The 13,779-nt window shown below is 41.1% G+C and overlaps 2 protein-coding genes across 3 annotated transcripts in view; one reads left to right on the top strand and one right to left on the bottom strand.

The window, feature by feature from the left end:
* Nucleotides 1–13,779, top strand: part of DERA (deoxyribose-phosphate aldolase) — a 118,983-nt gene that overhangs the window by 67,613 nt on the left and 37,591 nt on the right. The gene's annotated exons all lie outside the window — the stretch shown is intronic.
* LOC109559616 (cytochrome c oxidase subunit 6B1) lies at nt 2,445–2,958 on the bottom strand. Its single transcript, XM_019961495.2, has one exon. The coding sequence runs from the start codon at nt 2,851–2,853 to the stop codon at nt 2,593–2,595; it is 261 nt and encodes an 86-aa protein (XP_019817054.2). The 5' UTR covers nt 2,854–2,958; the 3' UTR covers nt 2,445–2,592.

The raw sequence follows: 13,779 nt of genomic DNA, 5'->3' as shown, positions 1-13,779 counted from the left end.
TTTTCTAGTCTTTTCCAATTTTTTTCATTCATTGAGATCATATTTTCTTTAAAATTCTTGAACATATTTGTAATAGCTGATTAAAAGTCCTTATCTGCTCGTTTGTATATCTGAATTACCTTAAGGTCTTTATCTTGAGCTGCCAGTTTCCCAATGCCTAAAAATAGTTGCCTTATATATTTTGTTCAGTTGTACAGTTATTTATATAACTATTTCTAGCAGGAGGGCAAGTCTCATAACATGTATTCTATCATGGCTAGAATTCTTCATGGCTCTTGTTTTCCCATCAATTTAGCATTAAAAATCTTGAAAGAAGTTTGTCATTTACATTCATAATAATTTTTATCTTATAATTTTGATAACCATTTCTATTATTATAAACCCAGTTCTCTAAAGAGAGAGAGGTAAAAATATATATAACTATGTTAGTCTGGTGTTATACATCACTGTAAGCAAACACTTGGTTATCCAGAGTGTGTGTACATTTTTGGTCAACTAAGTGATTAGTAGCCTAGTTTTTGGTTTAATCTAGGGCTTCCCTGGTAGCTCAGTTGGTAAAGAATCTGCCTGCAGTGTAGGACACCCAGGTTTGATCCCTGGGTCGGGAAGATCCCCTGGAGAAGGAAATGGTAAACCACTCCAGTATCCTTGCTTGGAAAATTCCATGGACAGAGGAGCCTGGGTTGCAGTCCATGGGTTGCAAAGAGTCGGGCATGACTGAGGAACTAACACTGAGGAATCTTTCAGAATGTTTTAGGGGAAGGAGCCATGGTCATGGGAGTTAGAAGACTTGGACTCTTATTCTGTCTTACAGAATTTGTGACCCTTGAACAAATAAATTCATTTAATTATCAGTTCAAATGGAGTAACACATGTGATTTTGGTGTAGCTGTGTGTGCTAAGTCACTTCAGTCATGTCCAACTCTTTGCGACCCCATAGACATTAGCCCGCCAACCTCCTCTGTCCCTGTGGTTCTCCAGGCAAGAATCCTTCTTTGGAGGATCTTCCCAACCCAGGGATCAAACTCGTGTCTCTTGAGGCTCCTACATTGCAGATGGATTCTTGGCCACTGAGCCACCAGGGAAGCCCTGGTATAGCTGTAGGAGATAAAAGAAACAGCTGGACTCTATTCTGTACTGATCCTAAAGCTTATTGTATGAGTAGAATTGTTTAATGAATCTTACATATGAGCTTGTTTTGCCAGCTTTTGACTCTGTCTTAAAAAAGAAAGTTATAAAAAAAAAAATCTGATTCATTGAGAATCATAATTAGATGTGTCTTTTTATGGTATACTTTTTAGATATCATTGTCATTATTTCCAATTCTTCCATGATGAAAGCTGTAGCAGCCACCTCAGCTCTTCAGCCATGTGTGAGATCACTATTTCAGCAGCCACAGTGGTCCACAAAGATCCAAGAACCAAAAAAAAAAAAAAAAATATTTTGAATAGATGAAATATATGTGATATAATCTGTAATATAACAATAATGATAGGTAGCATTTCTTGAGCATTTACTCTGTGACAGGTACTCTTTAAGGGTTTTATTTATATTTAATCTTTATAATAACTCTGCGAGGTAGGTATTCTTCTATGGTAAAATAAGAATTAAATTAAATCAGTTAAAAGGGTATCTTTAATGTAGGGACTTCCCTGGTGCTCCAGTGGCTCAGATGCTGCACTCCCAATGCAGGGGGCCCAGATTCAATCCCTAGTCAGGGAACTAGATCCCATGTGCCCCAACTAAAGATCCTGCATGCTGCAACTAAGAAATTAGTAAAAGCAAACAAATAAATAAATAAGACCCCTCTATTTAAAAGAAAAATAAAAAAGGTTATCTTTACTGCTGTTTTGTGTGGTCATTATTGCTATTTGTAAATATCCCAGGTATTTCTGTCTTCTTTACATCATTTCCTCTGTCTGTAGTAGCCTTCTCCCCTCCTGATAGCCATTTTTAAAGATTTAAGTGAAATTTTCATACTCTGTCAGATTTCTCTATGATCTTTTAAAGGCAAAACTAATTGTTCATACTATCCTCCTCCTTGGATAATTATAAATACCAGTAGCATTTATCATATAGTATCATCATCAGTTGTTTTACCTGTTAGGGGTATGTGTGTGTGTGTGTATATATATATATAGTTATATATACATTGTGTGTGTGTGTGTGTGTCTGTGTGTATGTATAAAACTATGAACCTCCTTGAGGCCAACGAGGTTCTTATCTTACTTATCGGTATTCTTCTGTGATTGCTACCATGTCTGACATCTAGGACAGCCTAAGGAAATATTGTGGAATATACAAATGAATCAATGAGAAAGACAGAGATAAAGAAAAGTGAAAACAGGCAAAATGAAATGAGATTAGATTAGATCTAGTTCCTCTTTCCTGATGTGTCACAACTTTGAGGAGTTTGGACATGTGGTTTTTAGAGCAAATTCCTATTTTTTTTTTTTTCACGTTTCCAACGAGCATTTATTATTAGTTATACCATGAGTCAGGATCCCAGGGTGGGGATCACCATGTACCCCGGTCCCCCTTCACCACCCTGGGGAGAAGGACAGAGGACAGAGGAGGTGGGATGGAGCCAGTTCAGATCTTCCCAGGAAACGTGCCTTCTGCCCGGGGATCGTCCCAAGTTGACACCCAGGATATGGGGCAGAGGGACTTGTACACACGCCGGTACCATTCACACACGGAGACATCACCTCCTTTAGCGGTCATTGCCTTCTCACAGCGGTGGAAGTCCAGGTAGTTCTGCCAGCAGTTCCTGGGCTGGTTCTGGTTGGGGAAGCGGCTGTCAAAAGGAGCAGTTTGGTAGTTCTTGATTTTGGTCTTGATGTCTTCTGCCATAGTGCTGACTCCTAAAGATGCCCCTGAAGTCGCTGGAAGCTCAATGTGACCCTCAGCAAAGACGCCAGTACCGGACCGGAAGCCACAAATTCCTATTTTAATTGAACAAAAAGTTAGAAAAAAATATAACTTTGGCAAGGAGATTATGTATACAAAGCACAGCTTGAGCAATCCAAGCGTGTGGTATGATGTCTAAAGGGTTTCTTAGGATTCTCAGATAGTTCCAGAGACAAGGAAAGGACCAAGGAAAAAACGTTTTGCCTTGACTTTTTCATCAGTGAAATGGATCTTGGGACTTCCCTGGTGGTCCAGTGGTTAATAATTCACCTTGCAGTGCAGGGGACTCGGGTTCAATCCCTGGTTAGGGAACTACGATCCTGAATGCCATGGGGCAACTAAGCGCTTTCACAACTACTGAGCCCTTGTGCTGCCAACTAGAGAGTCCGTTTACTGTGATGAAAGGTCTCATGTGATGCAACAAAGATCCTGTGTGTTGCAGCTAAGACCCGAGGCTGCCAAATAAATAAATAAAGTAATTAATTAAAATAAAATATTTCAAAAAAAAGAGAAAATGGATCTTACTTTTACATTAGTGGAAATGTGGTGAGAGAAATACAAAAAAAGAAGACGGTGAAGTAGGAGTAAACAGTTTGAAGGGAATATAATCAGGGAAGAGAAACGAGCACCATATTTTTTTCATCAAACAATCCAAGAACAAGGTGATAGGAAGTAAGATAGAAAGGGAAACATGCTTATAGAAAAGAGAAGTCGAAAGCAGGTCATCTACTGCTCAGGGATTTCCGCCCAGCAAATGCACACATTAAGAATAACGCCAGATTGTAGGCATGTGGCTTTATCTTTCAGTAGCCTGGACTGTTCACACACACGCAACAGCTAACAAGCTCTGCTCTGAAGTTATGCTAGACCTTATCTTTGGAAATAATGCAGGCATGATAAATAAGGCTGGAGTAGAAAAGCACTAAAGATGCAATCATAATGTCATCAGGTTTGAATTGCTGATGAAGATCTGTGGGAAGAGTACAAACATAAAAATATGGGGCTTGAGAAAAGCAGACCTTGAAGGGAATGCGAAATGAGTTTTGAACTTGGCTGGGATTTTGTAACGTATAGGAAATCAAAAATGAAAAAAGTAGGAACCAGGGGAGGGAATACTCGAAATGCAACCCAATAAGATCAAAGTAATACAGAAACAATGAGATGAAGCTGAGAAAAAGAGAAGAAAATAGAAGGGAAGCCATTAAATAAATAAAAAAGGGAGAAAACAGTGGGAAATTTGCTGTGACTGAAGGAAACCAAAACCCTAAAAAAAAAAAAAATGCTGTGATTAATAGCAAATTAACATCTAAGACTTTTTTAAAAGTTAAAAAAAATTTAAATATGAGTCAATCCTAGTATAAATGACAGTATAGATTTATTTTTCCAAAGACTGTCATAAGTCACACTGAGTCCTTCATCTTAGGCTGCAAATCTTTGTATCCTGAAGGAGTATTGATCCAGATGGCACGTCCAGACCCCTGTGGTGTTCCAGCCTGTTTTTTTTTTTTTTAAATAAGATCTTGCCTTTCATAGGAAAAGCATTTAATTTATGAAAAAGTTTGCTTCAGTTGAAAGTTTATCACTGTGGAAAGTATAAGAATACACATGGGTATTAGATTAAAAAGTAAAGATTTTAAAGTGTAGATTTATTTACAGTTCCTTAAACCAGCCCTGAAAATTAAACCATTTATAGAGTAAAAACTAATTAACTTGCCATCTTATTCAAGGCCCCAAGCAAAAATTTCAGAACGTTTACCTTAGCCCACCCATACCCTCCCCATCCTTTGTGAGTGTAAAATAAAAAACTCCGCAGAAGAGAGGACTTTCCATGTTTGCTGGCCTCCCAGCAGGGCAGGAACTCCTGATGGTGCATTTTGGTCCATGCATGTCATTTTTTAAAACAGGTTAAGTCTATTTAAGCATAAAGCATTTTCTGTGCCTCCTCATGGCTAGACTTCTAGGGAGGAGGGGCAGGGAAGGAATAGCTTCCAAGCTTAGTTTTTTATGTGGTGTATACTAGTCTGTGTAAAATTTTACTATGTGAAATTAAAAAAAAAAGTAACCCACCTTATTCCAAAAGCGTATAACTGCCTTTTACAGACCTGGCTTGCTAAGAGAAATCCCCCCGGCAGAAAGACTTGCACATAGTCAGTGCCTAGAAAATGCTTCTTTATGGGATAGGTCATCAGGTACAAGGACATCAAAATATACAATTGTAAACAACACATATAAAACTCATTTTTTAAAAGAGATCTATATTTTTCTCAGCAGAAGAAGTAGGGATTTTTTTTTTTCTTAGTGGAATTCTGGTTTATGACTTGGAGGTGAGACCCATAGGTGGTTGCTTGTGTCTCTGAGATTGTTATTCATTTGTCTTTATTTCCTAACATGTTGATTTTTGTTATTTGTCATATGGTATCTGTGCCAGTTACTCATCTATTAGCAAACTCATAAATGCTGTGGAATTGAAATCCTCGAATGGGCCCCTTAGTCCTTTGCATTGGGGAGATACTTGATATACATATTTGGGGTTTCCCTGGTGGCTCAGTGGTAAATAATCTGTCTACAGTGCAAGAGATGTGGGTTTGATCCCTGGGTCAGTTGGGAAGATCCCCTGGAGGAGGAAATGGCAGCCCACTCCAGTATTCTTGCCTGGGAAATCCCATGGACAGAGGAGCCTGGCAGGCTTTAGTCCATGGGGTCATAAGAGGCAGACATGACTTAGCAACTAAACCACCACCGTACATATTTGTTGAATCATTTCATGAGCAAAGGTTAATAAATCTTGTGGAGTAGTTCACCAAATTCTTTTTGCAGTTGTCCTAAAGCAAAGTAGGGGAGGTACCTTCTCAGCATTGAGTGGCTTGGAGACCTGAGGCTTGGAGGTTAGGTAACTAGACTGAGGCCACACATGGAGGACAGAGCAGAGTTCTGAAGGACTCAACCCCAGATTCCATACTTTAGTCACTGCATCATCCTGCTCTCTGTCCCGCCATCAATCTAGATTATGAAAGATAAGTTTAAGCTACGTTTGACCTTTGGAGGCCCAGAGGTATTTCTCGAGTCCCTGAATGAGATTTATATGTTGAACGGTACTTTTCTATGGAGGACAAGAAAAATAAGACAATAGAGAGAGAATGTTTGGAGAAAAACTCTAGGGGGTAAGTGAGTGAGTTAGTTGCTCAGTTGTGTTTGACTCTTTTTGACCTCATGGACTGTAACCCACCAGACTCTTCTGTCCATGGGATTATTCAGGCAAGAATACTTGAGTGGGTTGCCATTTTCTTCTCCAAGGGATCTTTCCAACCCAGGGATCAAACCAGGGTTTCCTGCATTGCAGGCAGATCCTTACCATCTGAGCCACCAAGGAATCCCCTAGACGATGGTACACATGAAGGAGTCATGTGAGGGCAAACCCAGAGCCCCACCCATGATAGACCCACAGCAAATCCTTGTTGAAATGAAAGGGAAGATTGCAAGAGAACCCTGAGCTCAAGTAGCTTCCACTGTATCTGCCTGCTCTGCTGATGGTCCTGTGATGATGCATGTGCAGGTCATGAATATCAACGGCCACTTTGGTTCTGTACAAGGTTCTAGCTTCGTTTTAGATTCTCTTCCTTGGGGGTGCCCAGGGAGCAGCTCACAGGCAGAAGTTGAAGTAGACCTTTTTCTTGTCTACCTGAGGAAGGATGAGGAGAGAGGTCAAGGCTGAGGGCCGTATGAGAATGAAGGAGCAGAGAGATACGATGAAAGGGTGTGAGGATGGAAATGGTACTGGAGCATGTGTAGAAGGATGGCCGAGCATGGGATGAGGGAAGTTGAAACATCCTCATGCAGAGTGATTGAAAGGAAAGGGGACATCTTATTTGGGAAGAATGTGAGCATTGGGGTTGTGATATTGTGTTCACATGCTTTTATGCACGCATATACACAACAAGTGGAGAAGGCAATGGCAACCCACTCCAGTACTCTTGCCTGGAAAATCCCATGGACAGAGGAGCCTGGTAGGCTGCAGTCCATAGGGTCATGAAGAGTCAGACAAGACTGAGCAACTTCACTTTCACTTTTCACTGTAATGCATTGAAGAAGGAAATGGCAACCCATTCCAGTGTTCTTGCCTGGAAAATCCCAGGGACGGGGGAGCCTGGTGGGCTGCCATCTGTGGGGTCACACAGAGTCAGACATGACTGAAGTGACTTAGCAGCAGCAGCAGCATACACAACAAGGCAAGAAAAGACATGATTGTTGTCTATTACCCAAGGACAGAGGACTGGCACCTTACTTTTAGAAGATATAGAAAGATGGATTTCAGCCCAGTATAAAGCAGAGTTTTGATAAAGTCCAAGTTTTCTGGAATTTGCATGGCCACGTCAGGAAGTAGGAGGTATTCAAAGAACCAGCTGGGATGACAGCCCATTGGAGCCAGTATTAGATACGTGATACTCAGCGACCATTGGGGTACTTTCTGCTTTGGAGGTAAATATGATCCTGAAAGAAGAAACATTGTATATGATCCTTTGAATCTAAATGTTAAATATGATCCTTTGGCTCTAAGTGTTAAATGTGATTCTTCAGTGTTGAGCCTGATACTAAAGGAGAAAAATATTTTACATGCCTGCACACATACACACAGGTTGTGTATGTATGAAATTTCTGGGTAGACTTAAATCCAGGATAGACAGGGCCTGCAAATACGGGATTAATGGGAAAAGAGGGAGGGTATTGGTTTTCTAAACTGTACCCTAAGAAAGTACCAAGAACTGGGTACTTTAGAACAACGGATGTTTCTTCTCACAGTTCTGGAGGGCAGAAGTCTGAAATTAAGGCTGTGTCCACAGGGCCCTCTCCTTCTGAAATCTGTAGCAGAGAATCCTTTCTTGCTAGAAAGCTTCTGTTGTTTGCTGGCAATACTTGGGATGCTTTGTGTGTGTGTATTAGTCATTCAGTCGTGTCCAGCTCTTTGTGACCCCATGGACTATATATAGCTGGCCAAGCTCTTCTGTCCAAGGATTCCTCTAGGCAAGAATACTGGAGTGGGTAGCCATTCCCTTCTCCGGGGATCTTCCTGACCCAAGGATCGAACCTGAGTCTCCTGTATTGCAGATAAATTCTTTACTGTCTGAGCCACCAGAGAAGCCTTGGCTTATATTAATAGATGAGTTACTCTCATCTCTGCCTCCTTTGTCACATGGTCATCTTCCTGTGCATTTCTGTCTCTTCTAAGGACATCCATCATGTAATAGCCCAGTTTACATAGTAAGACTTTATTTTTACCTAACTGGTTGCAATTGAAATGACAGTATTTTCAAATAGGTCACTTTCTGAGGTTCTGGGGATTGGAACTTCAACATGCCTTTTTAGGGAGCACAATTGAACCCATAACAAAGAGAAGCAGCGTTCTTGCCCTATGGTTCTCTTGTTTCCTGTAAAGACCTGAAGAAGTTTTGAGAAAAATACATTGAGTCAAACCAGCAAACTTAAATTCAGGTACAAAAGATTGATTTTTCCCCTCTAAGCAGTGTTGGATGGCTTTGTGGATAGGGGAAATCTAGTAGATATTAAATATTTTTATCTGCAAAAAGCATTTGGTAAGGTTCTCAATAGGAGATTAATGGCTAAAATAAAGAATGAAGCATTAGGAGATAAATTTGCTTATGAGCGAGAGACAGAGACTAACAGTAGAAGGAAATACTTTTTAGATTGGAAAGGAGTGACATACAGCACTAGCCAGGAATCAGTTTTGGGACCTATGGGTTTTTCACTTTATTTTTATTGGACTTTGTAATAAAAATACAGATCTTCAAACAGTCCAAGACAGAGTGAGTAATACTACAAGCATCAGTAATCAAAAGTTATTCTCTATCATAAACTAAATGACTGATAATAAATACTGACATGAGACTACACAGTGTACCATAATATTATAAAATGGAGCAAGCGATTCTCCTGTGTTCTCTTTTCTTCTGCAAGGGTGAATATTTCTTTATTTGTTTTTCACAAAATATTTGCAGGTTTCTCGGTTTACTTTATAATCCAAATCAATGAAAAAAATATTTTTTTAAACTTGGAAAGATGTGTTAACTAAGAGAAAAATTGGTCAAAGCAAGACAAAGGTTATATTGCTGTCCTTAGAATAAAGAAATTAGGGACCCTGTGTGTTAAATTTCTCAGTAAGCTACTGAATAAAAAAGACTTCGGGAGTGAGGGGGCATCATTGAAATCATCAGCTTACTCTGCAGTCATGGCTTTAATGGAAGCTTATGCAAAAAAAGGCATTGTTAGAATGATAAAGCTATATATCTGAGGGAGTGAAATATAGTGTGGGGATTTTTTTCTTTTCCTTTTTAAAAGTTTTAATTTAATGGCTCTAAAAAACCTGTAAAATTAAGTAATTGTACATGTAACTTTTGTCTTCCCAGGAACTAGTTAAGTATGTGGGAAGAATACTTTTCAAATTGGAATGTTGCCTGCAACTCCTTCTGTCTCAGTTACTAAAAGGTCTTTGCAGATTTCTGTCTGTTTTTTCTTGATTTGTACGTCGTCAGATAAGCCAAGAGGAATAGAGCAACTAAACGTTCAAAAATTAACTCATAAAAATTCCAAATGTTTTGAAAACTGGAAAGAATAAGAGAAACTTATAGGATATAGAGAAACTTTTGTTCATTTCAAAGCTTTCATTTTATTAGGTAAGAAAACCAAGATTCAGACAAGTCAGATTCATGAGGAAATTACCCCAGAACAAATGAGTCAAAACACAGTCTAGGTTCTCCACCCAGTTTGCAAATTAGAATTTCCTGAAGAGCTTCTTCCATAAACTGTTGAAAAGATCCTACCATCCAGAGATTCTGATGTTAACCATCTTGAATGGGGGCATTTGAATGAGTACTTTAAAAAACTCCCTTCGTGTGTCTACTATGTAGGCAGGAATGAGGCCTTTGATCTGGAATATAGGTTTCTTGATGATAAGACAAGAGTCCTTTCCACTCATCTTAGTAGTTTAGAAATTATTCAGGGAGAGAATTACAAATTCAAGCGGAAAAGCCTTTAGCAAAGACAGTCCACAGTGAACAAGCTGACTGTTCCAGTAGTTAGTTACCTTACAGAAGGCTCGTTGGGAACTCTGAACCAGTATTCCTGTAGAACAAGATCGTGAATTGTTACTTGATCTCCGTGCCAGCCCTGAATGTAGCCGACAGAGTAACTGAAATTTCCCACTGCAACAGCAGTTCTGTAGGTCCTAACCAACACATAACAGTGTTTTATGGAAGGCCCTGAATTTGTATTTCTAACTAGGTCTCTATGAACATTTTTCATCCTTTTTTGCTGCCTTGATAATATTGAGGTCCCTCTTCCCTTGATCTGCAAGGTATGAGATTTAGGACTTGAATGGGGACTCCCCGCCCAGGTCCGAGCTGTGCTGGGGAGTGGAAGGAAATGAGAGAGTGAGGGGTGGTAAAAGGGATGGGGTGAAGACAGAGGGGCTGGAGGAGAGACTGGTGGGAAGAGAAAGGTGAGACTTTCTGTCCTCCTAATACCTAGGGTATTTGTTTCCCTTGAACAGGCTCATCCAGCAGGTATTTTATGAGCATCTAATGTTTATCAACTGCTGTTCTGGGCATGGAGGGCCACAGTCCATGGGGTCTCAGGAGTCACACACAACTCTACTATTAATAAAACAGCAACAACATTCTGGGCATTGGAAAAGGAGATGACAAGAGAGAGGGGAGAGAAAAATAAGAAGTAGCGCCTTCCCTTTAAATGCTGAGTGTCTCTCAGTCTGGTGAGGAGGTGAAAAAATGGGGTTTATGATTTTCCCTATTGGGAATGGTAGGAGCTGTGGGTACACTTACTCTGGGGCTTCAGGAACATGCCTCACTCTGAGGTCTCACAGAAGGATTCACAAAGCAAGTGACCTGCGTGGAGGAGTCATTAGGTGCAGAGGAGGAGGGACATCTCAGGCAAAAGAAGCTCATGCCCTTTTATACCTGGAGCTGTGAAGAGCATACCATGGTGAGAATACTGATATGATTAGGATGGAGACGTGGCAAGCGAGTGGATTAAGCGAGTAAGCAGCCTGAGGCTTATGGCTCTGCTATAGAATTTGCATTCCTGTCTGCGGCTGTGGAAAGTTTTTAGCCTTGGCAGTTTATAGCCAGGAAGTGAGTGATCAACAGATTCGTTCATCCATTTCTTTCTCCACTATGTGCTAGGCACTGGGGATGAAGATCAATAAGATGCCCTTTCTCCAGACTCCCCGTCCTCCCTTTTTGCTCTCTGCAGTAGTGGAGTAGTGATCAGAATTTCACTTTCAGGGGAGTGAATTTAGGGGGAGTCCAGGAACCTGTTAGGAGGCTGTTGTCCCAACCTGGTGACCAGAATGAGGAGCTGAACCTGGGCAGAGCAGTGGGGCTGGAGAGAAGTGGACAGCTGAGGGGGATGCTAAAGGGGTGGAATGAATAGTATTTGATGAACGGTTGTCTGCTAAACAGGGGAGAAAGAGGACAGAACAGCTCATGATGGTGCAGTTTGTAAGGATAGGGAGTTCAGAGGAAACAAGGCCCCCAAATGGTGGGGCTTCAGATGGCACTGGTGGTAAAGAACCCACTTGCCAATGCAGGAGACATAAAACTCGGGTTTGATCTCTGTGTCGGGAAAGGCCCCTGGAGGAGGGCATGGTAACCCACTCCAGTATTTCTTGCCTGGGAGAATCCCACGGACAGAGGAGCCTGGTGGGCCACAGTCCATAGGGCTTCAAGAGTCGGACTTGTCTGAAGCAACTCAACACACAGTGCAAGGCTTTTTCCGGCCCAGGAAGCTGAACCTCTGCCTCCTGTTACAAGGTCCTCCACCTGTTATCCATCAGGGTCCTTGGCTTTCCTCAATCAATAGAAATTGACTAGAGGCCAGACAGGAAATTCAGGCAAGGCTTTACTGGGGTCACTGCTGAAGTAGGGGGAAGGGAGGAGTGAAATCAAGTAACAGGTTCCCTGTTCCCTCTCTGAGATGGGATAAGGTGGTTCCTATTTATATGGGGTGAGGGTAGGGATGTGTCCAGAGGTCAGGCTGGAGGGGTGACTTAGGTGTTTTGCTCACCCCTTAGATGCTGTTGTGTACAAGTGTACATGTGCAGTACCCTGCTTTTGCTCCCAGATCTTCAGAAGTGGCATTAGGGGGTTTTGGGTCTCTGTTACCTTTCATCCAGAATTCATCCCAACTGTACATGCACACAGTTATTTTTATTCCCATTTGGTTTCTTTGTATTTTGTGGCTCAAGGAGAGGTGTGTCCAGGTGTGGTTGTTGTCATTGTTTAGTCACTCAGTTGTGTCCAGCTCTTTTGTGACTCCACAGACTGTAGCCTGCCAGGCTCCTCTGTCCATGGGATTTCCTAGGCAAGAATTCTGGAGAGGGTTGCCATTTCCTTCTCCAGAGGATCTTCCTAACCCAAAGATTGAACCCATGTCTCCTACATAGGCAAGAGGATTGTTTACCACTGAGCCATCTGGAAAGTCCGTCCAGGTACAGGCATTCCAGCAAAGGATCCCAGATCCTAGACCTGTCTCATAACCTGTCCATTTGTCTCCCCAGCTTGTTGCAGAACCAATCCCCCGGAGTCTCACCACTTCTCCTCTATTCTTCTGTTCTTGTAACAAGGAGAAGAATTTGAAATGAAGTCTGAGTAAGGCTATGAAGATAAAAGAAAGAGAAGTTATTTTTATGTTTAGAAAACATTAGCAAGACAAGGCACATAAAGCAAAACAGAGAACGAATACAGTTATTTCAGTGGTTCGGGAGCAGAAAGGAAATTCATGCTTTTACTTGAATTATCTTGATGCTTTGTTTTCCTAGTGACCTAAGAATTCGTGTTATAGTATGCTTTTTGTAAAAAATTTATCATCAGCTGGGACATCGAAAGTTAAGTTTCCTGTGTTACAAAGCTGCTAAATTGGGCAGGGGACAACGGGGGAGGCACTGAATAGTCAATGAAATGGGGAAGAATTTAGATCATCCGTGTCACATGAAGCCAGCAAAAGGCTGTTTGTAGAATGTTAGCTGCTATCACACTGGTTTTATATTAACATTCTAGTGAATAATTAAAATTTGCCTGTTTATTTTTTAATAAAAAGGAAAAGCGTATAAATTACCTCAGAGTTTATAATGTTATCTCTAGTCGTGTTCATGGATGTGGCAGTTTCTGAATAGGACTGCGGATGAGATAACTTAGTTAAAAAGCAGATTTTCTTCTGCTTTTTCCCGTGTCCTCATCTCACAGCGTTCATTATTCTAATGCCATTCAAAAATATAAAATGAAAATCCTTAAAACTATCACTTGGAGACATTTTCATTAGAGATGGTATTTTCTAAATTGAGTGGTTATTAAATACATTTTTCTGCTGAAATTATTTTTGAAGTACATTTCTCACTTTCATCCTCTGTCCTTATATAAGCCCACCCCCAGGCGTGGCTGATAATCCTGTCTTCCCTCTTTGCTTTTTTTCCCCCTCTTTGTTTTTTAACCATACAGACTCCCATGAGGTGATCAGTGTGCTTAGCTGCTCAGTCATGTCTGACTCTTTGTGACCCTTTGGACTGTAGCCCTCCAGGCTCCTCCGTCCATGGGATTTCCCAGGCAAGAATACTGGAGTGGGTTGCCATTTCCTCCAGTGGATCTTTCTGACCCAGGGATCGAACCTGCATCTCCTGTGTCTCCTGCATTGCAGGCAGATTCTTTACCTGCTGAGCCATTGGGGAAGCCCCACGAGGTGATCAGGGACTCCTTTACAATTGAATATAGTTTTCCATTGAACCCACCCTTCTCCACTTTTGCTTTTTCTGGTTGTTCCTTCAACCAGAAGGAACTAGACTGGAAA

This window comes from Bos indicus, chromosome 5, assembly GCF_029378745.1.
Source record: "Bos indicus isolate NIAB-ARS_2022 breed Sahiwal x Tharparkar chromosome 5, NIAB-ARS_B.indTharparkar_mat_pri_1.0, whole genome shotgun sequence".
In the NCBI taxonomy this organism is placed as follows: Eukaryota; Metazoa; Chordata; class Mammalia; order Artiodactyla; family Bovidae; genus Bos; species Bos indicus.
The sequence above is the reverse complement of the archived record's forward strand: the minus strand, read 5'-3'. Positions and strand labels throughout refer to the sequence as shown.